The 26,658-nt window shown below is 40.3% G+C and overlaps 1 protein-coding gene across 6 annotated transcripts in view; it reads left to right on the top strand.

Moving 5' to 3' along the window:
- FOXP1 (forkhead box P1) overlaps positions 1–26,658 on the top strand; it is a 358,788-nt gene that overhangs the window by 84,671 nt on the left and 247,459 nt on the right. For all 6 annotated transcript variants that reach the window (XM_038740740.1, XM_038740739.1, XM_038740742.1 and 3 more), the window contains one exon: positions 4,965–5,149. In XM_038740740.1, coding sequence (XP_038596668.1) covers positions 4,976–5,149 — 174 coding nt within the window. In that variant the 5' untranslated portion in view covers positions 4,965–4,975. The remainder of the gene's footprint in view (positions 1–4,964; positions 5,150–26,658) is intronic.

Consider the following 26,658-nt stretch of genomic DNA (forward strand, 5'->3'; position numbering starts at 1 on the left):
CCAGACTCTTGACTCCATCAGGCCATGCAATGACAGTGCTGTGCGTGGTAGGGACACTTCAAATTGTGGGGTATTAAGTGGAGGTCCCCTCCTCAGCCAGAGGCCTTCCTCAAGAGCCACATTGAGCTACAGGAAGAATCATGATTGGCTTGATAACCATAAATTGCCTACTGTTTGCCCAGATGCTATGCCTTCCTCATCAAAATCTTCCTTGTGTGCATTTTAGCCAGTGTGCCCTGCCTTGGTCCAGCTGATGTGAAAGGGTTTGTGAATTGCTGAGGTAATTAAAACCACCTGCAGTCCTGATTCCATTTGTAATTTTACAAGATTCTGTTATTCTTGATTCTTTTTTTTTTTAAAGAAAGGATCTCATGCTCTTTTCAATATGTTGTAAAATTACGACTGGGCTTGGAGAACTTGCGAGACTGTAAGTTGTTTTGAAATCATTCCTGCTACCTTTGAACCTGCATGCTACCTTTGGCACTTGGCTAATTAAGGGTTATATTTAGACTAAAATATACCTTCATGGAATTTTAGTCCTGTAATCGCCATTCTCTCAAAGCCAAATTTCTATTAACAAGCCAAGCACTTCTTGGCATTAGTCCTACGAGACTTGTACGGTAGGATTTGGCAGCATCCTTTGGAATTTGCATGGAGAAAGAATTTGGGCCTTCTTAATCCTTATTCATTAGAGGGTTGCTCTTCCCCTCTCCTTCCAGTTCAGTGTCATTGCCAGCTTAAGTTTCAGACTGGTTTACCCGACTGTAGTCAAGAGACAATAACAGCAGGGCAAGGCTCTTGGAGAAATATTTTCCTGGCCGTGGATCTTAATGATAGCATTGTTTTCAATTCATTGCTGTTCTGTTCAAAACTTTACTGTCACTACTTGACAGATTGCTTAATACGTCCCGTTTTGGGCGGGAACGGAGTTTGTCTGGAGTTTCAGTGGATTTTGTCTTTAGTGATTCAACAATTTCCCAGATTTTCTTTAATATCATAATATTTCAAGGAAACACAAAATATAAAGGAATTACTTTATTCTCACATATGGTTCTGATGTCCTGCTTGGCCTCATGACTTTCCTACGGGCTTGCATTGCTAATCATTCCTTTGCCCATCCACATACCTGCAAACCTTTTCTTTCTTTTCTCTTCTGTTCAGATGTGTTTATCCTTTCACTCGGAGGTGCGTTAAGGTTGGAGGACTCTAGACTGGAAGCTCATTGTGGGCAGAATATATGTTTGTTTATTATTGTATTGTGCCCTCCCACGTGCTTAGTACAGTGCTCTGCACACAGTAAGTGTGATTGAATGAATGAATAAGAAACCAGGTGTACTAAAGACATTTCATCGAGACAGGAGCAATTCTGCTTCTAGGTTGGGCCCCATCAGGGCTACACTGTTTCTGTAATTCTGACCAGAAAATCCTGGTAGCATGGAGAGAAGAGGTTGGAACAGCAGAACCTTCTCCACTGATGTCCTCCATGCTCTTCTAACTGTTTCTGAGCTGTTAAGAGCGAGCAAGGAGCCATTCAGAGCCAGTTAGAGTAGTTCAAATTCAAGCTCATTCATTCATTCATTCAATCGTATTTATTGAGCACTTACTAAGTGCTTGGAAAGTACAATTCAGCAATTAAGAGAGGCAGTCCCTGCCCACAAAGGGCTTACAGTCTGGGGGAGTGGGAGGGAGACAGACATCATGACAAGTAAACAGGCATCAATATAAATAATTAGAATTATAGATCTATAGATATGTACATATGTACATAAGTGCTGTGGGGTGGGGAGTGGGGGGGGAAGAGCAAAGGGAGAGAGAGTCAAGGTGACACGGAAGGGAGGTGGGGCTGAGGAAAAGTGGGACTTAGCCTGGAAAGGCCTCTTGGATGAAGTGCACCTTCAGGAGGGCTTTGAAGGTTGGGGAAGAATGATTGTTTGGTGGATTTGAGGAAGGAGGGCCTTCCAGGCCAGATATAGGATGTGGGCCAGGGATTGGCAGTGAGACAGGCGAGATTGTAGCACAGTGAGAAGGTTAGCACCAGAAGAGCAGTGTGTGCAGGCTGGAATGTAGAAGGAGAGAAGGGAGATGAGGTAAGAAGGGACAAGGTGATGGAGGGCTTTGAAGCCAGTAGTGAGGGGTTTTTGAGTTGTTAAATTAAGAGAAGCAGCATGGCCTAGTGGATAGAGCTCGGGCCTGGGAGTCAGAAGGACGGGGTTCAAATCCCCACTTGGCCACTTTTCTGCTGTGTCACCTTGGTTAAGTCACTTCACTTTTCTGGACTTCAGTTACCTCATCTGTAAAATGGGAATTAAAAATGGGAATTAAGACTATGCGCCCCGTGGGCTCATATCAACCTGTAATGATAATAATAATAATAACTATGGTATTTGTTAAACACTTACTATATGCCAGGCACTGTTCTAAGTGCTGGGTGGGGTAAATACAAGATAATCAGTTTGGACAAAGTCCCTGTCCCACATGGGGCTCTCAGTCGTACTCCCCATTTTACAGATGAGGGAACTGAAGCCCAGAGAAGTGAAGTGACTTGCCCAAGGTCACAGGGCAGTCAGGTGGCAGAGTCAGGTTTCGAACCCGTGACCTTCTGACTCCCATGCCCGTGCTCTATCTACTAGGCCAGGTTGCTTCCCAGTCTACCCCAGTGTTTAGTACAGTGCTTGACACATAATAAGCACTTAATAAATACCATCATCATTATTATTCAAGTTCTGAGCAAGCAAGGGGCCACCTGGATCCCAGCCCAGCCTAGCCCATGAAGGCAACAGGCTCTGACCTGGGCTAAATACGCACATGAGGCGAGGAGACGAGTGCTTCCGGTGTGGGTGGTGATGTGGTGGAGGCCACGGATGGGGAACGAATGGCTCTGGCCAAGAGGGGTCCTGGATTTTAGGCTTGAACAGCCCTGAATAGAAGCCATTGGCCCCAGTGTGGGGAGAGAAGTAATGGGAGCCAGTACCAGTGCTTAAGGCAGCTACCCAGGGAGGCTGGCCAAAGCCAGCCCCACTGAAAGGGTGGGATCCAAGGCAATTGCCCAATTTCCATTTACTGCCTTTGTCGCTTCACAGTGTCCCCCCCCCCCATTCCCCCCCTCTCCCACCAATGCCTTCCTCTAACCCTGGGCAAGAACAATATTGGGAATGAAATCTGGTTTTCCCCGGACTGAGTCCTTATCCTCACAGGAAATGGTTGTAGTCATTTAAGATCTTTCAAAATGTGTAGTTTCCAGATTCTTTTATCTTTGGATAAAGCTCTCACTTGTTTTTAATCATTTGCTTAATTTCCAGACAGGGCATGCAGGAAAAAAATGAAAAATGTTTTAAAAGCATTTAAAAACTGCTTGAAAGAGAAAGGATTCAGTCAGTTGTTTCTCCAGGGTTAGGGTGATGAGGTGAGGTAGATAGGAAGGAACAGAGACTGATAGTCTCCAAAGCTAACATCCTAACATGAGAAGCAGCATCATGTAGTGGAAAAAGCATGGGCCTGGGAGTCAGAGGATCTGGGTTCTAATCCCGACTCTGCCAGATGCGTGCTGTGTAACCTTGGGCAAATCACTGAACTTCTCTGTGCCTCAGTCTCCTATTCTCCCTCCTACTTAGACTGTGTGCCCCATGCGGGACAGGAACATAGTCCAACCTAATGAACTTGTATCTATCCCAGTGCTTGAAACAGTGTTTGTCACAGAGTAAGCACTTAACATATACCATTAAGAAAAAAAATACTGTGGATGTTCAAAGCTAAGATGGATGCATGACATGGGTAGCCTGAGTTTGCCTTAATTTGGGGCTTTACAAGAACACAACCCTCACATTGTAAGAGAACTGGATGTACTTCAGTCCTTTCTCAGCTATGACATACTGATCATGATTATGATCCTTCTTGAAATTGACTGATTTTGAAAGCTCCTTTTACCCTATCCCCCCACTCGCCTCCCCACACCAAAAACACACATACCCCAATCACTATTTCTCTAGGGATGTATGGTGTCATCCAGGAAAAACAGGGTACCCATGAAGTCATATTGAAAAGGTCTTGTTTCTTTGCATACATCTTCCCAGATCTTTGATATTGAAGGGAAAGAATTTTCAGATTCTATGAAATGAGTTGGGACAGACTCACCCAATGCCTATTTACCTGCCTTAATGAAAGTTAGTCCCACTTGGAAGTTGCATAAATATACACCTGACGCACAAACCGCAGGTTGACAGTGTGAACATGCCTTTAAAGTGATTAACCAAAGTTCTGCTTCATCCAGTTGCTGTAATCCAGTAAAAGAATAATTAATTTTGACTGGTACCTCTTGGGTACCTTTCATGATAAAACTAACTAGAAGATGAAGGGCAAAGTTTAGGATTTGTTTTTGCTCTGGAAATTGTGAGCTTTTAATGATCATATTGGAGAACTGAGTGCAGCAGTGTTTACGTGCTACCAAGGAGCTTCTGGATGGCAAACAGATTTATGCCATTAAAATGAATTTTCAGTAGTTACCTCTGGCTATTTCAGACTGTTTTGAGTTATCTATTAACAAAATAAAGTATTGTAAATTAAAGCATAAGCAGTGCATGTGCAGCTTCACCTTTCAGCTCCTGTGTATATCAATTTTGCATGTGCCTCATATGTTCTTTGGAATGACTTGGCGGTTTCAAAAGAAAACATTCAGATGTAATTACAGAAATTTTGTTATTGCTGTGGTGTTCATTTAAGAATCTGACTCAAAGGAATAAATATGCTGATCAAAAGATAGTGTACTGGGAAAGCACTGCTAAAATTTTAGCTGGGCCATCAGCTAAATAAGCATAGAGTGGTAGTCTGAACCCTTAATGAAAGATTACATTGTATGAGAGGAAATAACACATGTTTACAGTTTGGGGTAAGATTTGAAACAGGGCATGTCCCTTATATACAGCAACTGTTTGAACAGCTGCTTTTTTTCTCCCCAATTCTTATTTCAGGTTTTTGAGTCATGATGCAGGAATCTGGAACCGAGACAAAAAGCAACGGTTCAGCCATTCAGAATGGAGCAAGCAGTGGTAACCACTTACTAGAGTGCAGCAGCCTGCGGGAAGTGAGATCGAACGGCGAGACACCTTCAGTTGAAATTGGTGCTGCAGATTTAGCACATCTCCAGCAGCAGCAGGTACTGTAAGATATATTACCACTTGATTCTAAGGGAAAAATTAGATCTTATGTAACCCATAAAAACACTTTCACTTTCTAGGTTTCTATAAAATGATTGCTTTTAAGGAAGAGTATGAATATGTGGATAGATATGATGGGTGTCAGAGAGTGTGTTTTTTCATACTCAAGAAATCCACGTGTGGCCAAGGTCGGCTGCCATTTCCTATTGAATCCTATTGACAGCCCTGGAAGATGTACATAAGTATGGATGTATTTAGTACTGATTGTATTATGGACTAAGTTAGAATTATGAAATATTGTCCATGTATGAAACTTGTTTTGGACATTGTGTTGATAAATGGATGATGACCACGCTACAGAGTCATATAGATTCTATTTACTCAAAAGACACTCTTTCCCCCCTTTCTATCACTTTTGGAATTGGTGACTATTTGTTTCATTTAGTATTCAGGATGCTCTCACCTCTCTAGTCCTCTGTTTGGTAAAGGAGCAGGGAAGAGAAGAGTACTGTTAGCTACAGCAGTTTTTTTGGAGTAGGGCACAGACCTGATCAAAATAGCATTTTGGCCTTCTAAGCCAGTAAGAACCTTTAGAGTGCAGGCAGTCACTATTTTCCCTCCATCTTCCTTATTAGGATCAGGAATGTATCATTATTAATAATGAAGATGATGGCATTTGAGAAACCAAGGCTGACTGGTTCACCTTCTCAATCAAACAGTGAAACCAGTTTTTGGCTGGGGGTGGAAGGAGGGAGGGAGATGTGGGGGGGGGCGGGGAGAGAGAGAGAGAGAGAGAGAGAGAGAGAGAATGAGAGAACCAAAAGATGTATAGTTCCTTTCCTTTCTGGTGGTAGGAACTGGCTGTGTACCAATTTCTATATAAACCTCTCTCCCTGATGCCTTATATCAGAGAACAGCTATACCTCCTGGGAGACTTGTGGTGTACATTAAGTTTTGACCGTATGATCAGATCCCAGCAAATGATAATTTATCACCAAAACCAAAGGTGAATAATATATGAATGTCTAGGTATATGTATAAATATATAGACACATCAGTACTGTCAGCTGGCTTCATCTGCATTCTCACCAAACTTTAAAATTTTGTTGTACCATTTTTCATGCCTTTATATGAAAGAGAAGATATTCCTTTATGGTGTAAAGAAGTTGGGGTTGTTGACTGTTAAGTTTTGAACCACAAAAACCTCTATTTAAAGAAAATATTTCCAGCTATTTGGAAAAATCACCTTCTGAGTTTTATTTTGAAAGTGAAAAATAATTCAGTATCCTGAAGGAGTCATCCACCAAAATGTTTGTGAACGTATTGTTTACATTGGGCACTCTTCAAAATATCACTTAAATAGCACATTTTGTATTTCACACTAGAAGAATAAAAGCAAAATAGCTTGTGTTCCCTATCATGGCCTAGTGGAAAGAGCATTTGCTTAGGAGTCTGAGGACCTGGGTTCTAATCTTGGCTCCTTCACATGCCTGCTGTGTGATCTTGAGCACGTCACTTAACTTCTCTGAGCCTTAGTTACCTTATCTGTAAAATGTGGATTAATACTGTGGGCCCTGTGTGGAACAGGGACTGTATCCGACCTGATTATCTTGCATCTACCCCAGCACTTAGAACAGTGCTTGGCAGTGTAAACTCCTCACCTTCGGCTTCAAGGCTCTCCATCACCTCGCCCCCTCTTACCTCACCCCCCTTCTCTCCTTCTACAGCCCAGCCCATACCCTCCGTTCCTCTGCCGCTAATCTCCTCACTGTGCCTCGTTCTCGCCTGTCCCGCCGTCGACCCCCGGCCCACGTCATCCCCCTGGCCTGGAATGCCCTCCCTCCGCACATCCGCCAAGCTAGCTCTCTTCCTCCCTTCAAAGCCCTACTGAGAGCTCACCTCCTCCAGGAGGCCTTCCCATACTGAGCCCCCTCCTTCCTCTCTCCCTCCTCCCCCTCCCCATCCCCCCTGCCTTACCTCCTTCCCCTCCCCACAGCACCTGTATATATGTATATATGTTTGTATGTATTTATTACTCTACTTATTTATTTATTTTATTTGTACATATTTATTCTATTTATTTTATTTTGTTAATATGGTTTGTTTTGTTCTCTGTCTCCCCCTTCTAGACTATGAGCCCACTGTTGGGTAGGGACCGTCTCTATATGTTGCCAACTTGGACTTCCCTAGTGCTTAGTACAGTGCTCTGCACACAGTAAGCGCTCAATAAATACGATTGAGTGAGTGAATGAATGGCACAGAGTCAGCACTTAACAAGTAACATAATTATTGCATAGCTCAGTGAAAAGAGCACAGGCTCTGGAGTCAGAGGTCATGGGTTCAAATCCCAGCTCTGCCACTTGTCAACTGTGCGACTTTGGGCAAGTCACTTAACTTCTCTGGGCCTCAGTTCCCTCATCTGTAAAATGCAGGTGAAGACTGTGAGTCCCACGTGGGACAACCTGATTACCTTGTATCTACCCCAGCACTTAGAACAGTGCTTTGCACATAGTAAGCACTTAACAAATACCAACATTATTATTATTATTACTACTATTATCATTAGTGTTCATCACTATACATTTGATAGAATTGTCTACATTCATAAGTTTTGTTAGTAAGTTACTGTCACAACTTAGTAATTATGTAACCCATTTCTGATCAAATTTTGAAACCCGTTTCGATTTCATAAGTAACGACTTGGAACAACTCATCTGGGTGTTATAGGAGGAAAGGTGATCATGAATATTTCTATGCTTAAAGCCCACTTTCTTACTATAGTAGGTGGAGGCCTTTTAAAACAAACTTTTTTTCAAGTAATATAGAGACAGCTGTTTAAGTCTTTCTCTAGGTGTTTTAAGAACCTATTAGCAGGTTGTTTTGGTGGAGAAGAAGCTGCAGCTAAACCAAGGAAAAACTACTGGAACAGAAATATATAAGGGACTAAGTTTATTAGAGTTTCTTGAAGACTGTAAACTGTCACAATTAAACAGCTCAAAGAAATGATAATACTAAACATGATAGACTTTGGTTGTTCCAATCACTTTCATCCTACAAGTTTTTATTTGAAGTGAGAATACCATCAGTGAGAAAATCACAGCCATGCAGAATTCATTACTGCAGTAGTCACACAAAACCACGGATAAAATTTCAATAACTGCAGGCCACAGTTGAGTAAACAGTTGCACTGAAACTTAATTCCTGTTGACTTTTCCCTCATTCTTCGCCAGGGGCACATTCTGATTCGTGGTGCAAAGACAACAGGGGTTACAGCTTTGATTAATGTAGGACAGTAGAAGAGAATTAGAACAGTAAAATATCTTCAAATTGCATTCAACACAAAGGTTTGGCTTTAAAAGATTTTATATCAGAATGAGTTCATTGTAAGTTAATATTTTGATCACAACATTATGGTATTTTCCACTTCTTCTCAGCTTGTATCCAGGGATATTGTATATAAAAAAACTTCAACAACACATGGTATTTGCAGACAAAAATATAAGTACTTTGTGTCAGTATTTGTCCTCAAAGCTCACTATGCGCCCTAGCATAACATTTTCAGTGAAAGGAGGCTGGGCCAGGATTCTCTTTGGAGAACATCAGTGGTTTTTTTAGTAATGAAAGTGTGTGTGGTGTGTGTGGTGTGTGTGTGTGTGAGTGTTTGTGGAGGCGGGAGTAGGGTGGCGTCAACATCTTTCAAAATTGATTTTTCTTATTAGCAAAGGAATAGCACTGACTTTCCTTTCAATGGTATTTGTTGAGAACCTACTATGTCCAAAGACTGTACCTTCAAATAAATATCCAACGACCCTGGTGGATCCTCCAGGCCTGATATTGCCTTCTTTTTGCTTCCCTCCCTACTGATGTGGGGATGAAAATGCAGATAAGTATTGTAATTTATTTACATTAATGTCAGCCTCCCCCTCTAGACTGTAAGCTCATTGTGGACAGGAAACATGTCTGCCAACTCAGTTATATTGTACTCTCCCAAGAGCTTAATACTTCTCTGCAAACAGTAAGTGCTCAGTGAATATGATTGACTGATTGATTGATATGGAGAATGAAAAATTGTTATTTAAAAATGATATTTCTTGATGCCATTCATAAAGCTTAGAGAAGCTTGAGGTAGAATTTTTATTAAAAGAATCATTCACCTAATACAGTAATTGCTTCTCATTTTCCAGTGTGTTCTTTTTCTAGACTTGTTCATAAATTGCAATCATTTTTTCTCTGTTTCAATGAGTTATCTGTTCTAAAGTATTTGATGACCAATACTGATGTTGTATCCTGGGCTTTGTTTTTTTTAGACTCTAAACAGTCTAAAGTAGTGTTACAAACTGAGTGAATTATTATGTTTTGTGAGTCTTGAATTTCAGAAAGCAAAATCTTGTTTCTTTATTCCTGCAAATGAAAGATTCTACAGATAAAGCATGCAGCATAGAACATAATGTTTAGAAATTTCTCCATTTCCAGCATATGCTGTCAGGTCAATAGCAGTATACATACGCGGAAATGTTTTTTCAATAAAAACGAATAACTGGTAAAAAAAACACTTAATAACATTCCATGTAATGATGGAATTTGTTTTAACCACCTGGCTGTTGTATTGTCTGCAAATGAGCAAGGGCAGTTTGCTTAGTGCTTTGCTTGTTCTCTGATTTAGCCAGTTGGCTATAGCTTCCTTTAATGAGGGAATGTGGGAGAAAGAGGGACTCTCCCAGAAAAATGTAGGGAAATTCACCGATAGCTGGATTTTAGAATTTAGTGTTATCATTCAAGGTGTCTGGGTCATTAAGTCAAAACAAGAGCCTGAGAAAGCCAAGATGGTGAGAGGGAAAAATGAATGCTCTTAGTCATGGGTAAAATGTAAAATAGGGTATAAAGTTAATAATTAATTATGTCAATAAAGAATTTGATAAAAACAAATGGTTCCTTTGAAAAAGCTTTTTCCATGTTGACACTAGTGGCTATGGGAAATACAAACAGGGCTTTAGAGTTTGTGGAACGTGAAAGTTTTCCAAAGGACTGTAATAATGGTGATGTGGCATAGTGAACATCACTATTATTGGTATCTAAATAATAGTCAATTGACATTTTACAGGGTACTCAGAAAGTGGTTGCTTGGTATAGATGAACTCAAAAGGTGTCAAGAAAAGATACAGAAACCATTACTGGATCTCAAAAGTATTTTCATTTAGGCATGGCTCAAGGAGTTTAATCTGCTGGACAGACACTTAACTGTTGACCCTGGAAATCAAATTCCTAATAAAGCATTTCTTTTGCCAAATAAATGCATTTCAGAGCTAATATTTTTAGTTGAGTGTTCTTGATGTACTAGCAAGGGTTTTAAAAATGGAATCTGTCCATCCAGTCATTGAAGCTAAAAAAATTTTGGGTGTCAGAAAGTTATAGACATTTACACTTATTGCCTCTGGTGGGAAAATGGTGTATATGAGGAAACATTTACATAAGCATTTACATAAGCATCTGGATTGGTAGCATAAGCTACCAATCAATCTGCGCATCAGGCAGAAACTCCTCACCCTGGGCTTTAAGGCTCTCCATCACCTCGCCCCCTCCTACCTCACCTCCCTTCTCTCCTTCTACAGCCCAGCCCGCACCCTCCGCTCCTCTGCCGCTAATCTCCTCACCGTACCTCGTTCTTGCCTGTCCCGCCATCGACCCCCGGCCCACGTCATCCCCCGGGCCTGGAATGCCCTCCCTCTGCCCATCTGCCAAGCTAGCTCTCTTCCTCCCTTCAAGGCCCTACTGAGAGCTCACCTCCTCCAGGAGGCCTTCCCAGACTGAGCCCCTTCCTTCCTCTCCCCCTCGTCCCCCTCTCCATCCCCCCCCATCTTACCTCCTTCCCTTCCCCACAGCACCTGTATATATGTATATATGTTTGTACATATTTATTACTCTATTTATTTATTTTTTTATTTTACTTGTACATATCTATTCTATTTATTTTATTTTGTTAGTATGTTTGGTTTTGTTCTCTGTCTCCCCCTTTTAGACTGTGAGCCCACTGTTGGGTAGGGACTGTCTCTATATGTTGCCAATTTGTACTTCCCAAGCGCTTAGTACAGTGCTCTGCACATAGTAAGCGCTCAATAAATACTATTGATGATAATGATGATGATCTGGAGTTCAGTAAGATACAAATGGAGCACAATTCTCCCTCCTTGCCCTTATCTGTAGGCTTGGGAGGGAACTATAGTAAGGGTTTGCTTGACATTGCAGTCTTTATATATGATTTATGCACTGCCATGTTTGTGCTTTTCCCCTAGGATACAGGCGTATCCTAAGTTTTAGATTGGTGAGGGAAAGATGGAGAGAGGCGTTTTTTCTTTTATCCCCCCCATGACCATAAATGGACCTTTCTAGTGCCCTCTTGGGTCTGAGGAAGAAAATAAATTCTGTTTTCCAAATTTTTTGTTTGGGAAAAATACACTTGTAGATAAGAAACTTCCCAGATAGGCTGCTTTGAAAATATTTGCCTTCCACGATTTTTTTTTTGAATTGGTAGATTAGATAGGAATCTCTCCAAAACATTTAGTCAGGTCTACATCTGCAACAAGTGGTGAAAACCTGCAATTATCCAGATAATTCAAGATGGTGGTGGAAAAACTCATTTTAATAGTAATAATTGTGGTATTTAAGCACTTAACTATTTGCCTAGCACTGGGGTAGATTCAAATAGAATCAGATTATTCACAGTAGCTACCCTTCATGGGGGCTCACAGTCTAAAGCAGAAGTATTTAATCCTCATTTTACAGATGAAACTGTGGCTTGGAAAGTCAAGGTGATTTGCCCAAGGTCACACAGCAGACAAGTGACAACCAGGATCAGAACCCAGATCTCCTGATTCTCAGGCCCTTGCTATGCTGCTGCACTGGTTTTGTCTTCATTATCTGGACACTTCAGAATAAAGTGTATTTGTGATCTGAATTACTGAATAATTGACTCAATTTTCTCACTTTACTAGGTTTGACCACCTGACATAAAAGTAAAAATTAGTTGGCAAAATTCATGAGAATTGGAGTCAAGATTATTGTGAGGCTTTTAAATTGCTTTTTATGGTATTTGTTAAGCACTTACTTTGTGTCAGGCATGGTACAGAGTACTGAGGTGAATGCAAGATAATCAGGTTGGACACAGTCACTGTCCCACATGAGGCTCACAGTCTTAATCCCCATTTTACAGATGAAGTAACTGAGGCACAAAGAAGTTAAGTGACTTTCCTGAGGACAAATAGCAGACAAGTGGCAGAGCCAGTATTAGAACCCTGGTCTTCTGGCTGCCAGGCCCATGATGTTTTCGCTAGGCCACACTCCGTCCCAAGTTCTTCCTTAACCTCTCACATATAAAAGCTATAATAATAATGATGGTGGTATTTGTTAAGAACTTACTATGTGCCAAGGACTGTTCTAAGCATTGGGGTAGATACAAGGTAATAGGGTTGTTCCACGTGGGGCTCACAGTCTTAATCCCCATTTTATAGATGAGGTCAGATGAGGCGCAGAGAAGTTAAGTGATTTTCCCAAAGTCACGTAGCTGTTAAGTGGCGAGCCGGGATTAGAACCCACGACCTCTGACTCCCAAGCCCATGCTGTTTCCCCTAAGCTATTCTGCTTCTCTATAATTATCGTGCTTTCTTTAATTGTCACAATTAAAAATCAGAAATAGACCAAAGTGAAAATTTAATTAAAATGGAAAGAGTAACATTGCACTGTGAAAAATTCTTCTACCAACTTTAATAGCAGACTTCAGCTTTGATACTGTAATTTTAAGTGCTGACCCATGAGCTAAAAACTTTGTATCTTTGTCTAATAAAAATATTTTTTATTTTCAGGAGGTATGACTTTAAGAGTACTTTGTTGACAGATTAGCTTCAGAGATTACAAAGAGCTTATTTTGAAAAACTGGCAGACTCATATCAGTGTTTTCTTAAGGAAAAAGTATATATTGATGTTTTGCAACTGCCTGCATTTATTGACAACTAGCTAAACTGTTAGAATTGGAATGTTTGTGTCATGTAAATTTATAGTTTTCTGGATGGGGAGTAGTGTACTTTTAGGTAATGCATAGATTATTTGATAAAAAGGGTTACAAGTTGACTTATTTTATGACACAATAGAAGAGAAATATAAAGGCAAGGGATGAGTGGAGAAAGAAGGAAGTTCATGTAGAAGAGTGTGCCTTGTGTAAAGAAGTAACATCATTTCTTTTCTGCAGTATACATGTTTGAAATAATCTGTAATTCTGAAGATTTACTTGTAAATTTCTTTTCTGCAGTATACATGTTTGAAATAATCTGTAATTCTGAAGATTTACTTGTAAATTTCTGGAAACCGTTGTTATAAGTACTGTTCAACTTGAGGCTCCACAAATACGCATCTTGTTTTTTTGAAGAGATTGAATGACTCGTGGGCAGGGAACATGGCTACCAACTCTGTTGCACTGTGCTCTCCCAAGTGCTTAGAACAGTGCTCTGCACACAGCACTCAGTAAATACCATGGATGATGTTGATTGTATGAATTTATATGCAAAATTATTTAATACACTTTACTTCTTTATTTCATGACTTGTATTTTAAGTGAACAAATATATTTGATAAATTGGTCTAGGAATATCAGCAGACTTTTAATGCATGTGATTTCCTTCATTTTCAACATCTTGTACACCAAGCTCTCGTCATGTAGTGGTGGGGTTCATAAATTTTGTTACCCCATTATTGTAAGCAAATCAAAGGTTTTGTTTCGAAAACTGTTTTCGAAAAGAAAGAGAAAACTTGAGGATAAACAAGTTATGACACATGGTCTGAAATCACCATAACATGCTGACTTCATAACGTGAATTAAAAGTATCTTTGATGAAAAATTATCATGAATTTTCTCTTTAGCATTAGCCATTTACTAATGTGTATCTTTTAAAAAGTCAGGAAGGAAGAGGTGATAAACTGTCTTTTCATGTTCCCATTGATCATAGTATGAGCTTATCTCCTTTAGAGAACAAAACTACTAAGTTAGTGCTTTGATAATGCTTTTGTTCCATATTGACACAACTGGGTTAGACTGAATTTGTTTGTAAGGTTGTAAGGGAAAATGCATCTTGGGCTTCTTTTGTGAGAAAATACAATGTCTAATATTAAACTGCTGTTATTGAAAAAGTAATTTAAGATTAAACTACTTGCAGATTGTCAAGGCTCTTCTGTTTGTGAATTTGGGCATGTAGGACTAAAATGTGGGAAGGGGGGAAAAAAAGACTGGATACTACTCTTCCCAATGTGACTGAGCATATTTTTAAGTTCCTTATTTTTTGCATAAAGAGATAACACTGCATTTCTGGAAATGCACCTCTGGGAGTATACCAGAAACAAACAACCAATGGTACTAAGGTTGGCAAATGCCATTTGCTTCCTTGGTTGCCTTAGCCGTATTGAGTAGCCACCAAAAAATACTAACAAAAAAACAGGTCAAAGATTTTTAAGAGATTCTTCTTTCTTTTATATACCTCATTTTGAATCCTGCCCATATTGGCATTTCATGCTTAAAATAATTGCATGAGTAGATGACAAGTTCTCTAATAATAGTGAACTTCTCAAAAAGAGGGAAAGAACCTTCAGCATGGACCCAAATTTATTAAAATGCCAATTTGTTTCTGTCACTGCACTATATCTTACCTAAACTTCTATCTCCCTACACTGACTGGAAGGTGACATGATGTCTTTTTAGTCATTCAAATCTAATAACTTTTAATCTGAAGGTTAAGTAGTGAGATAAAAACTAAGATGATAATATCAATTTTATGTTCACTGAAGGGCACAATATACCTCTTTCTAGTAGAAGGAAAATTGTGCGTAAAATGTCTTTTGCTTTTCAACAGAAAAGCAGTGCCTCTCAAAGCTTCACGAAGACTCATAGGCAAAATTCAATAACAGTAAATTGTCACATCCTGAAGGGTGGCAACAGTGGATTTTGTTAATGACAAAGTTATTAAGTCTTAATTTTTCAGCAAAACATTAACATAAGATCTCCATTTTTATAGTGGCCTCTATTGTCTAGAGATGCTGTATTTTCCTTGACTAACCCAAAGGATCTTTAGCAATGTTAAAGACATAAGAGAATGACACATTCCTCACATTGCACTGGGATATTTTTGGTCCTAAAAGTGTGATAAATAAATAAAATATAGTTGTCCTTTGGGCTTGAGGAGGAAGCTACTGCTCGTGAGATTGTATCTGTTATTTGGGAGAGGCTGAAAAGACAGAAGCATGACCAATTTTCCAATTTGCACCTTACATGTGGAAAAGTTGCCATTTCTTTGCTGTCCTTCTTTGCTAGAGATCTGTATAGCCAATAAGTCATACCCATTCAGATCTGGTGATTATTTGACATGAATCCTTATGGTTAAATATATCACCTGGACTACTTTTCAGCTTTTCAGAACCAAAGTTTTTGAGCTTTGAGAACTTGTGCTTTGCACACAGTAAGCACTCAATAAATACGATTGAATGAATGAATGAATGAATTGAAGAGGAACTGTGCCAGTGATAGCCCAAGGTGGCAGTGCCTAATGGAGCACAGTGTAACTGATGCTCAGAAAAGGTGGGAGAGATTGGGAATTTAGGTGTCAGTGGTCTTATACGTATCTAAGAATGGCCTAAACCAAACTCACTACAGAAATTTAGTCTCACACTTCTTTTTAAACCAAATCTTTCTTTTAAAAAGTAGCTCACTAAATTTAGATTTAAAGGACACGTAAAAGCTAATATTTAGTAATGTAAAAATTGAGTGGTGCCATGGATCAGATTCTCTCCCTCCTGTCCCCTGGTGAGTGACAGTGAACAGTGAAGTCTTTGAACACTCCAAATTTCAAATGTACAATGTCCTTCTTTATATGTTGCCAAGACAAGTGCAAAAATGTACTCACCTTCACCTGCACCTTCACCTCACCCAGTCTTGTGTTATTTTTAGCCCTTCCCAGTCTATGTAACCGCCTTACTTATATGCCTAATAGGGCAGTATTTTCCTCACACTCTATCCTTCATAAGGAAACATGTGTAGGATGCTAGATTGTAAGCTTCTTGAGGGTGAGAACCATATCTACAAACTATTGTATGCTCCCAGGAACTTAGTCTAGTGTTCTGCACACAATAGAGATGCTCACTAAATACTATTGATTGATGCCTAGGTGGAATCATATTTGGCAATCATGAATATGATTGTTAATCATCTTGACAATTTAGATGCTCAATAAATACTATTAGTTGATTGTACACTTATTGTAAATTTAAACCTATTCAGATGAATGGTAGCATTAATGAAGCATACACTTCAGTGTTTGCAGCAGCTCCTGTACTTCTTCTGAAATTTGTCTTTTGCTTGTAAGCAATGAAGGTGACCCTGCTTTTCATACTTGACTAAGAGTTCAGTCTGGTTATCTACACTATAGGAAATCATTCCTCAGCTTGCGGGCATTATCATATACCTTGCAATGGTGTGAATTTATATACATATAAACCTTGGTTTTTGAAAACAATGCAACTAGTGATGAAAGGACTGATATGTGACCACCCACCCATTGTACATTGCTTCTTCCAGGACTTGCTTCCATTTTTGATAGTGCTTTGGAATCCCAAGTCCTGAAGCCTCTGCCCAAAGAGAACATCTCTTCTAATGACTGTTTCTTGCCAGCTGGTCTATGCACTGCTATGGCCTATTGTTTGAGACTGTGCTTCACAGTGTCTTCTAAGAGAAGCAGCGTGGCTTAGTGGAAAGAGCACGGGCTTGGGAGTCAGAGGACGTGGGTTCTAATCTCGGCTCCACCACTTGTCTGCTTTGTGACCTTGAGCAAGTCACTTAAGTTCTCTGTGCCTCAGTTACTTCATCTGTAAAATGGGGATTAAAAGTGTGAGCCCCACGTGGGACAACCTGATTACCCTCTATCTACCCCAGTGCTTAGAACAGTGTTTGGCACATTGTAAGCACTTAACAAATGCCTTAATAATAATTATTATTGTTATTATTATTGTTATAAACTGTTTATTCTGCCTTCCTGGCTTGCATGCATCCATTTCTCTTCTCAGTATAGCAACTGCTTGGGAATCCTGCTTTCATCCATGCTTCTCTTGTGACCTTCCCAACGAAACTATGTTGGTGTGAGCATTGATTCAGTGCTGATGAGCCGACTGCATTCCAGGCCTGCATCACTGGTAGTATTGTTCTGCCACTTGATGAGCAGTGTGTGTCATTTATGGTGTTGTTGAAATTGCTGAAGAAACTGGTAGGTCCAGATCACATGATGTTATGGAAAGTTGGGCTCCAACATAGGTTTATAGACCTTCAGTTTTTTACGAAGCTTGATGTTCCAGGGTCGTCAAACTTTTTCAGGCATTGCTGGTTTTCCTTGTTTGACTTATTTGACGTTCTGCTACTTTCTTACTACAATAGTGTTGCATACTGTACTGCCCATTTCAGTTTTTGAGTGACAGCCTTTAAGTTCTGTGTTGGCCAGTGGCTTCTTAAAAGTCTCTATGCTGCCCTGACTCTTGCAAATGATAAATCTTCATATCATCTGTATGTGTTTCAAGAGCACAGATTAAATTATCATGCAGACTGGATGGCTGTCTCAGAGACTTTTGCTGATGCTCAGCAGGAGAGCATTGAGAGAATGGGACATTATGGGAAGGGATGAAAAGATGGAGGAAGAAAAAAAGAAGGGTTGGAAGAAGAGAGAAAGCAGAAAAGAGGAAAGAGAGAAGAAAAAAAAGAGTAAAAGATACTCACCAGTGCTTCCCTTCCTCTGTTGCTGCTTGCCAGGGATGGGGAGGGGCTACAGAATGTGTCTGTTTATTGTTGTATTGTACTCTCCCCAGCACTTAGTACAGGGCTCTGCACACAGTAAGTGCTTAATAAATTAAGTGCTTAATAAATATGATTGACTGACTGACTAATGGTGAGCTGACAAGAGCCTCCACATTGCACATGCTCCATCAAGCAGAACAAGCACTGCTTCACTGTGCAGCCTGTATTCATTCATTCATTCATTCAATTGTATTTATTGAGCACTGTATTCAAAACACTGTACAAAGCACTTGGGAGAGTACAGTATAACATAAGACACATTCCCTGCCCACGATGAGCTCACAGTCTAGAGGGGGAGCTCTATGCTGGGACTCCCATAGAAGTGGCCTGACACTTCACCTCACGCACACAGTGAGTGCTCAGTAAATATGATTGACTGGCCTAATGACATGGCTGACGTTCCTTACCTGGGGCCCCCAAGTGAGGGCGAGCTGCACAGATGTCCCCTCCTCAAAGTGTTCCATCACAGGGGCAGGGAAAACTGCTGGCCCCCAACCCCAGCAAGAACCAGAAAAATGGTAACAACACCCTCTTCCACTGCCATCACCACTTAGGTCACCCAAGCCAAACCGGAAGCAGATCCCCTTCCTAGTGTGTGGCCCACTTGCAGCTGTCTTGGCTTAGCTAACTCACTTTTGAGGTCACGAAAGCTTGCTGCTTGCCATGGAAGAAAGTCTGCTTGTATGTTGAAGGAGCGGGTTGTTGGGCAGGGGGAGGCAGCCTACCCCCATAGTAGCAATGAAGGGAATGGGTCACCCAATAGATTCCCAGTCCGAGATCACATCCTGCCAGCAATGGGTAAGGAGTAGACTACCATTTTGGCTCCATCCCCAGCCCACTGTGGCTCCAAAGAGCAGGTCAAACTAGCCTAAAAGCTCTGGAGGCTGGTGGGCTGGGGACGTTTCTACCAACTCTGTTGTATTGTACTCTCCCAAGTGCTTAGCACAGTGCTCTGCACACAGTGAGCATTCTGTAAATGCCATTGAATTATTGATGGATAGAAATGGCATTGCCCCCATGGATGGGTGTCTATGCTTCTGAGTTGGTGGTATCATATGATGGTAAAGCATTTTATTTTAAGGGCTAATTTAGGGATTAATTTTACAGTGTTGCAGTGGATTATCATTTGTTGTCTTCCTTGTACTTGGAAAAGTGGTTCTTAATAATTTTAGCAGGCACGAAACATGCTTCAGTTTGAGTGTCCTTGAGCCCATTTTTGGCTGAGAGAGATTAGACAGTCTGATAAGCAAATAGTAAGCAGACCACTTCTATTATGTCATTTGTAAAGCTAACATTTTCCACAACTGTCTTCTCAGAAACTTTCATTTTGAAGTAGGTAATGAGGCAAAGTTGAATAAATGAACTCTGGAATGAATTTGCCTATTCAAATTAATTTTAACCCTTTTTAGCTCAAGGTCTCAAAGTAGGCTATTGTGGTGGAAGTGGTCCCGTGTACTGAGCATCATCACTCATTTAATGCAGGTTGGATTTTCATTGGCCTATTCACTTGACTGCTTTTTTTCTGCATCATGGATTGGGAGATTGGGAAGCACCAGGGACTGTGTCCAACCCGATTATCTTGTATCCACCCCAGCTCTGAGAACAGTGCTTGATACGTAATCAGTGCTTATCAAGTATGATCATTATTATCATTATCACCATTAGTGTTATGGTTATTATTTAGAGTGAATATGCCCTGAAACTGGACTGGACTGGATTGTTGTCAGTCCCCACATTTCAGTTCTTCACACTTTCTAGCTGGGTCCTAATTATCTAAATTTATTGGCCTACAGGAAATGGTGCACAGCCTATCTGTTTACTCAGGCCACCTCCTGACTGGGGTGTGTGAGATTTTTAAAGATTAAATGAAGCTTAGAGAGCCTGATTAACTATTTGGGCCCATATTTTTGATACATGATTTTCATATGAAGTTTTGGTGGTAGAAGCAGCCTGGCTCAGTGGAAAGAGCACGGGCTTGGGAGTCAAGGTCATGGGTTCAAATCCCGGCTCCACCATTTGTCAGCTGTGTGACTTTGGGCAAATCACTTAACTTCTCTATGCCTCAGTTACCTCATCTGTAAAATGTGGATTAAAACTGTGAACCCCACGTGGGACAACCTGATCACCTTTTATCTAGAGAAGCAGCATGGCTCAGTGGAAAGAGCACGGGCTTTGGAGTCAGAGGTCATGGGTTCAAATCCCGGCTCTGCCACTTGTCAGCTGTGTGACTTTGGGTAAGTCACTTAACTTCTTTGGGCCTCAGTTACCTCATCTGTAAAATGTGGATTAAGACTGTGAGCCCCCCCATGGGACAACCTGATCACCTTGTAACCTCCCCAGTGCTTAGAACAGTGCTTTGCACATAGTAAGCACTTAATAAATGCCATTATTATTACTATTATTATTATTATTAGTGCAACTGAAGACATTTATAACTCAAATGATAATGTGTGTATGCCAAATTAACTATCCATTGGTTACTGTTCCCACATTTAGAAGAATAATGCCTCATTGATTTAGCCTAGCCAAAGTCCATTGTTTGGTGACAACCATTTTTAACCCAGATATGTGACTTTGCAGAAAATGAAAATCAGGTCAGCCTTAGTTTGGGGATGAGTATGTTTCTATATATAACTAGTTTAATATATAATCCTCTGTTTATATAAGACTTGTCAACTGGGTCAATTGGCAAGTTTTGTGATCTATTTTAAATTTTGAATGTATTTCTCTTTTTTTTCTGTAAAATGTCCATATTTTATCCCAGGGAAGAGAAAATCTTCCTTTAACCATATGCAAATCTTCACTGAGCAAATAAAATGCTAGATTCAGTGTGGTCTAGTGGCAAGAACACAGGCCTCACTCAGCATCAGAGGACCTGGGCTCTAATACCAGCTCTGCTACCTGTCTGCTGTGTGACCTTGTGTGTGTCACTTAACTTCTCTGTTCCTAAGGTTCCTCATCTGTAAAGTGAGGATTAAATACCTGTTCTCCCCACTTCTTAGATTTTGAGTCCTATGTGGTACAGGGACTGTGCCTGTTCAGATTATCATCTTTCTTCCCTAGCACTTAGTACAATGTTTGGCACATAGTTAGTATTTGACAAATACCACAATTATTATTATCATTTTTATGCACTATCTACACAGCTGGTTTGGGATCCTTTTGGACTGAGGCACAATTACAGAAATTTTACCATTTCTGTAACACTTGTAGTTAGCACATGAACTGAAGCATGCTAAATATAGCATGGAAAAAGAAAATAAAGAAAACTACTTGTCACATATTTAATTGCATTTTTTTCTTTTTAAAACAGCTCTTTATAGCTTACTGTCATATTTATCCAGACACATTCACCCATATCTCCCCCCTTCCCACCCTCTCTCTCCATCTTTTCCCAATCATCTCCTTTTGCCCTATGGAGAGTCTTTTCATCTCACTGTTTTATACTTCCACAGTGGAATTAGGGAGAGAAGCAGCATGGCCTGGAAATCAATATGACCTGAGTTCTAATCCCGGGTCTGCTACTTGACTGTTGTGTGACTTTGGGTAAGTCACTTCACTTCTCTGGGCCTCAGTTACCTCATCTGTAAAATGGGGATTGAGACTGTGAACCCCATGTGGGACATGAACTGTGTTCAACCTGATTATTTTGTATCTACCCCAGCACTTAGTAAGTTGCCTGGCACATACAAATACTATTAAAAGAGAGAGAGGGAGAGAGAGGGAGAGAGACGGAGAGAGAGAGAGAGAGAGAGAGAGAGAGAGAGAGAGAGAAGATACCTACATGTCCTTTGCAGGCATCAGCAGCTGTGGAAGTACTGGATAACCTTGTCATCCCATAGAGGGGAGAGAAAAAGGGAAGGGAGAAGAGAGACATTGTACATCCATCTGCCTCTCCTTAATGAAGCTGGTAGCAGTAAGAAGATTAGGCCATGTCACTAAAATATGCACGGTGAGTAATAGGGGTTTCCAGGAACTTCAGCTTCTTTTACCTGACTCTGTTCCAAAACCTAATCTGATGGACCCAGAAAAATGGGGATTCAATAATGATTCTGGGTTCTTGAGAAGAAGCAGTGTAAGGAAGCAAAATTGCTTAGTGGAAAGAACAGGAGCCTGGGAGTCAAAAGACCTGGGTTCTAATCCCAACTCTGTCACTTGCCTGCATTTGTGACCTTGGGTAAGTCACTTCACTTCTTTGCACCTTGTTTTCCTCATCTGTAAAATGGGGATTAAATCCTACTCTCTCCTGCTTAGACTGTGAGTCCCTTATGTATCTTTTCCTTGTCCATCAGTCCTAATGATCTTGTATCTAGCCCAGCGCTTAGTACCATGCTTGACACATAGTAAATGCTTAATAAATACCATAATAACAAATGGAAATACTAATGATAATAATTGTGGTATTTGTTAAGCACTTACCATGTACCAGGCACTGTACTAAGCACTGGGGTGGTTACAAGAAAATCCGGTTAGACACAAGTCCCTGTCCCACATGGGACTCACAGTCTTAATCCCCATTTTACAGGTGAGGTAATAATAATGATAATAACAAATAATTTTCAACAATTCTATATTAGCTGCTGAAAAAAAATAGGAAAAAAATCAATTGATTGTGCGCATAGAGTGGAAAGAACCCCTGGCCACCCATCTGCCATCCTTTTTCATCATGGAGGCAATGCAACTGGTAGGGTGAACAGTAGAGCAGCCTCCTCAGACACAGTGGGGGAAAGGGAGCAAAAGGGGCATGGAGTATCCCACCCTTCTCCTTTGACTGAGGTCCTTGTCACCATGCTCTACTTCTACTCCCTGTACACAAATGTGAAGAGGAAGGAGTGAGCACCCTTGTCATGGGCTCGGGTAAGGTCTGGATGGTCTGGTCTTCGGGATGGTGGTAGTTTTGGTGCATTGCCTCAGGGAAGGCCTGGATAATAATAATAACTGCGGTATTTCTTAAGCACTTACTGTGCCGGGCACTATACTAAGCACCAGGGTGGATATGCAAATCGGGTTGGACACAGTCCTTGTCCCATGTGGGGGTCATAGTCTCAATCCCCATTTTACAGATGAGGTAACTAATGCCCAGAGAATTGAAATGATCTGCCCAAGGTCAAGTGGTGGAGCCAGGATTAGAACCCATGACCTTCTGACTCCCAGGCCCGTGCTCTATCCACTAAGCCACATCTGGATATCTACTCTGCAACCCTCTTCAAGTCTCAGTAACTGTTTCTGCAGAAGGGCATCAGGGTTTGCTTCTCAGCTGCAGTCAGTCAGGAAACAGGAAGATGAAGTATGAAAGACCCATACTAGATTGGGTTTGTCTTTGCTGGATTAGCGTGGCCCCACAAGGCCCCACAAAACCTCCTGTGTCATGAATGTGCCATTCCTTCTTGGGCAAGTCACTTCAACTCTCTGTGCCTCAGTTACCTCACCTATAAAATGGGGATTAATACTGTGAACCCTATGTGGGACAGGAACTGTGCCCACTCTGACTAACTTGTATCTACCCCAGCACTTGTACAGTGCCTGGCACTTAGTAAGTGCTTAACAAATACCATTCAGATCAGATCAGATTAGATGTTATATTTGAATACAAAGACCAGGTAGCATGTATCCTTGCTTCAGAAATCCCTCCTTCACTCCTTCCCCACCTGCATTGTTCCCTCTCTTGGGAGTGAAGGGGGATTTTAAGGGAAATATAACAGAAAATGACTCATTGACATCCAGTCAAGTTGCCTGTCTGGAAACTTTTCCTCAGAAATAAACATTTTAAAACAAATGTTTTGATGAACTGTTTCATAGGTTGGACAGTGTTTCCATATTCAGGTACTGCTTCCCACATTTGTAAGCGACAGCTAATTCTTTCTCCAAGCATCTGCATGTTGTTGTGTTGTCCCAGTCCAAGAGTGCAGAAGAGAAAGCTTCATTCGGTAGAGTGGTGCAGAATTCTCAGTAAAAGGGAAGGGGGATTTTTTTCCCCCTCTTTCTTGGTTTATGGAGGCTACTGAAACCAATAGAAATGTCTATATTAAGAAATAATCAAACTCTCAATTTAGAAGCTGACCTCTAAATTAAAATTGCAGGGTTGTGGGGCCAGTTCTGGGAGGCAATTAGGGGGCCAATTTACCCTTTCAGAGTAGAAAAAAGTGTCCTAATAAATATGGTATTGCTCTTCAGTACCTACTAGCAGCATTATAGACAAGGCTATTACAAATGTTTTAAATTTAGGGGCACAGTTAAGGTCGCAGTTTTCCTCAATATGAATTGAATCAAGGTTTCTATTCAGATGAAGTCTTTGGGATTTTTGCCTTAAAGAAAACAACTGTCACTGGCGCCATGCAGTTTGCCATGGGTCATTCAGTAAAAGGTTTTTATGTATAAGATAGGGTTCTTCTTAAAAGGGAGGATCTCTGGAATCCAGAAGGCATTTCAATTCATATTTAATTTCAGTTGACAATTGAAAAAAATCCATAATTTTTCTTATTGCAATGTCATTGGCATATGCATTTTGTGATGTTTAAATACTTGCCTAAATGGTAGGGCTGGTTATGTCTTAGTGTTGTATGCTGTTCTCCCATCCTATTTTCATTCATTCATTCATTCATTCATTCATACCAAGCGCCTAATACAGTGCTATGCACACAGTAAGCACTCAATAAATACGATTGAATGAATTCATTCATTCAGTGGCACTTACTGAGCATTTAGTGTAAGCAGAGCATTGTACTAAGTGCTTGAGAGTACAATACAACAGAGTTAAATTCTTTTGAGTTTTAGGAGATTGTTTTGTAGAAACTGAAGACCAAAGTATGTTCACTGCATTCCTTCACCAAGAGGAAAATGCCAGCGATAGAACAGACGTGACAGATACGCTTCCTCTGCTTCACTTTTCAGATATTGCTCATCTCCTTTATGCAGTTTATATAAACAAAATGGCACAGCTACTTCACTGAACTAATTTAGGTACAAGTATGTGGGATTTTTTTGGAAGGAAAATATGCATTTCCTTATGATAACATTTATTTCAAAGGCTCAGCTTTATAGATTAATAAGTGTATTATTGTACTCTGCACCCCAGGACTTGAAAGGGTAATTGAATGCTCCTGTCATCACAATTCCTCTTGAATATAGTCACATGAAGGGACAGATTTATCAGGTAGAAACATTCAGCTTTCAGTGAATAAATGGCATTTCTCTTTTTTAATTTAAAAGCTAAAGAATGATTGTCAAATTTTATTAGTATAAAATTGGTAACAGATATCGAAAAGTGTAAGAATTCAGCAGATACAGTGCTGATCAAGTCATTATTGAAAGGATTTCTTTCATTTAGTTGTTTCCCCAAGACAGTTTTCTTATTTGTTTCTTTATTCAGGAATGAGAATTGTTCCTGGTGTCTTTTGGCCAAATCCAAAAAATGAACATAGAAAACTTGCAAATTCCCCACAAGACTAGAAAGTGTGCCTCTTTTGTCTGTCCTTTCCATTTCAGATTTTTGGCAGTCTTATTGGGTTTTGCTTTTAAGCAACTGTGGCCTAGAAGCAGGCCTGCTTTTTTTTCTTTGAAAGTCAGTTTTCTTTCTCACACTCATTGCCCAAATATGTCCAATGGAAAAGCAAGTGTGTAGCAAACAGGCAGCAGTGAGAATTAGTCTAATTCTTCCTGCTCCTAGAATGTGTGTCAAATGGAAGCTCTTAGTATTGCTCTATAAACCCCCCCCCCCCCCCCCCCCCCCCCCACACACACACACGCCCCAGGAGAGCTGGCATCACAGGGGTTTTCAAAGTGTCCTTGAAACAATAAACTTTGACTTAGGACAGTAAAAAAGACTTTCTTATATCTAGGAACAAGCCATGTTTTAAAAAGAGGACACTGCTTTTTTTCAGGTACCTGTCTCTTTAATTGGTCCTGTCAATGGGATTGTTAGCTTTTAAGATATGTTAAATATGGGTTTGTTAATATTGTTCAACATAATACTCAACAAGCTACCAAAAATGCTGGTAGCTGTAGATATTTTATAGACAAGTTAAAAGCAGGCCATTTTCTGTTTGACAAGTTTTCCTTTATTACTGTTGTTTTTAAGTACACAGAATCAGAAAACTTAGACTGTAAAGTTTCTCCAGGTGCCTAGAACAGCTGCCTGCCATTGACTGACAGGAGCAGGGAATACTTTCTTTGTTATTTTAATAATGTATGGCATGTTTGAACCCTTTCCCCAATCAAACCAAAAAAATGGTGGGGGGGAGATTTAGTGTAAAATATTTCTGATGCTTTGTATTTCTTAAGAAAAATATTCCCGTTGTGCTGATTAGTGAATCAAACCTTTTGACGTTTCTGGTCTTGATTTCGTTGTTGTAATATGTGTGAAGAGCAGATTATTAAGGTTTAACAGTGATTAGCTCTGTTTGTGGTGTTTTCTGTGCTCGTGGAGGTTTTTTTTTAATATTTCTGTGGACCACCTGCTTTTCTCATAGTTGGATACCACTCCATTCAGCAAGGAACAATTTCTTTGCTTGATAAATAAAAGATATTATTCACTAAGGAGGTACCACAGGGCTTTTGGAAAGAAGCTTAAAGATTCATAACCTACAAGTCAAAATATGTTTGTTTTTTTTAACCTGAAGACTAAAAGTGTATATTATC

This window comes from Tachyglossus aculeatus, chromosome X1 (assembly GCF_015852505.1).
Source record: "Tachyglossus aculeatus isolate mTacAcu1 chromosome X1, mTacAcu1.pri, whole genome shotgun sequence".
Classification (NCBI taxonomy): domain Eukaryota; kingdom Metazoa; phylum Chordata; class Mammalia; order Monotremata; family Tachyglossidae; genus Tachyglossus; species Tachyglossus aculeatus.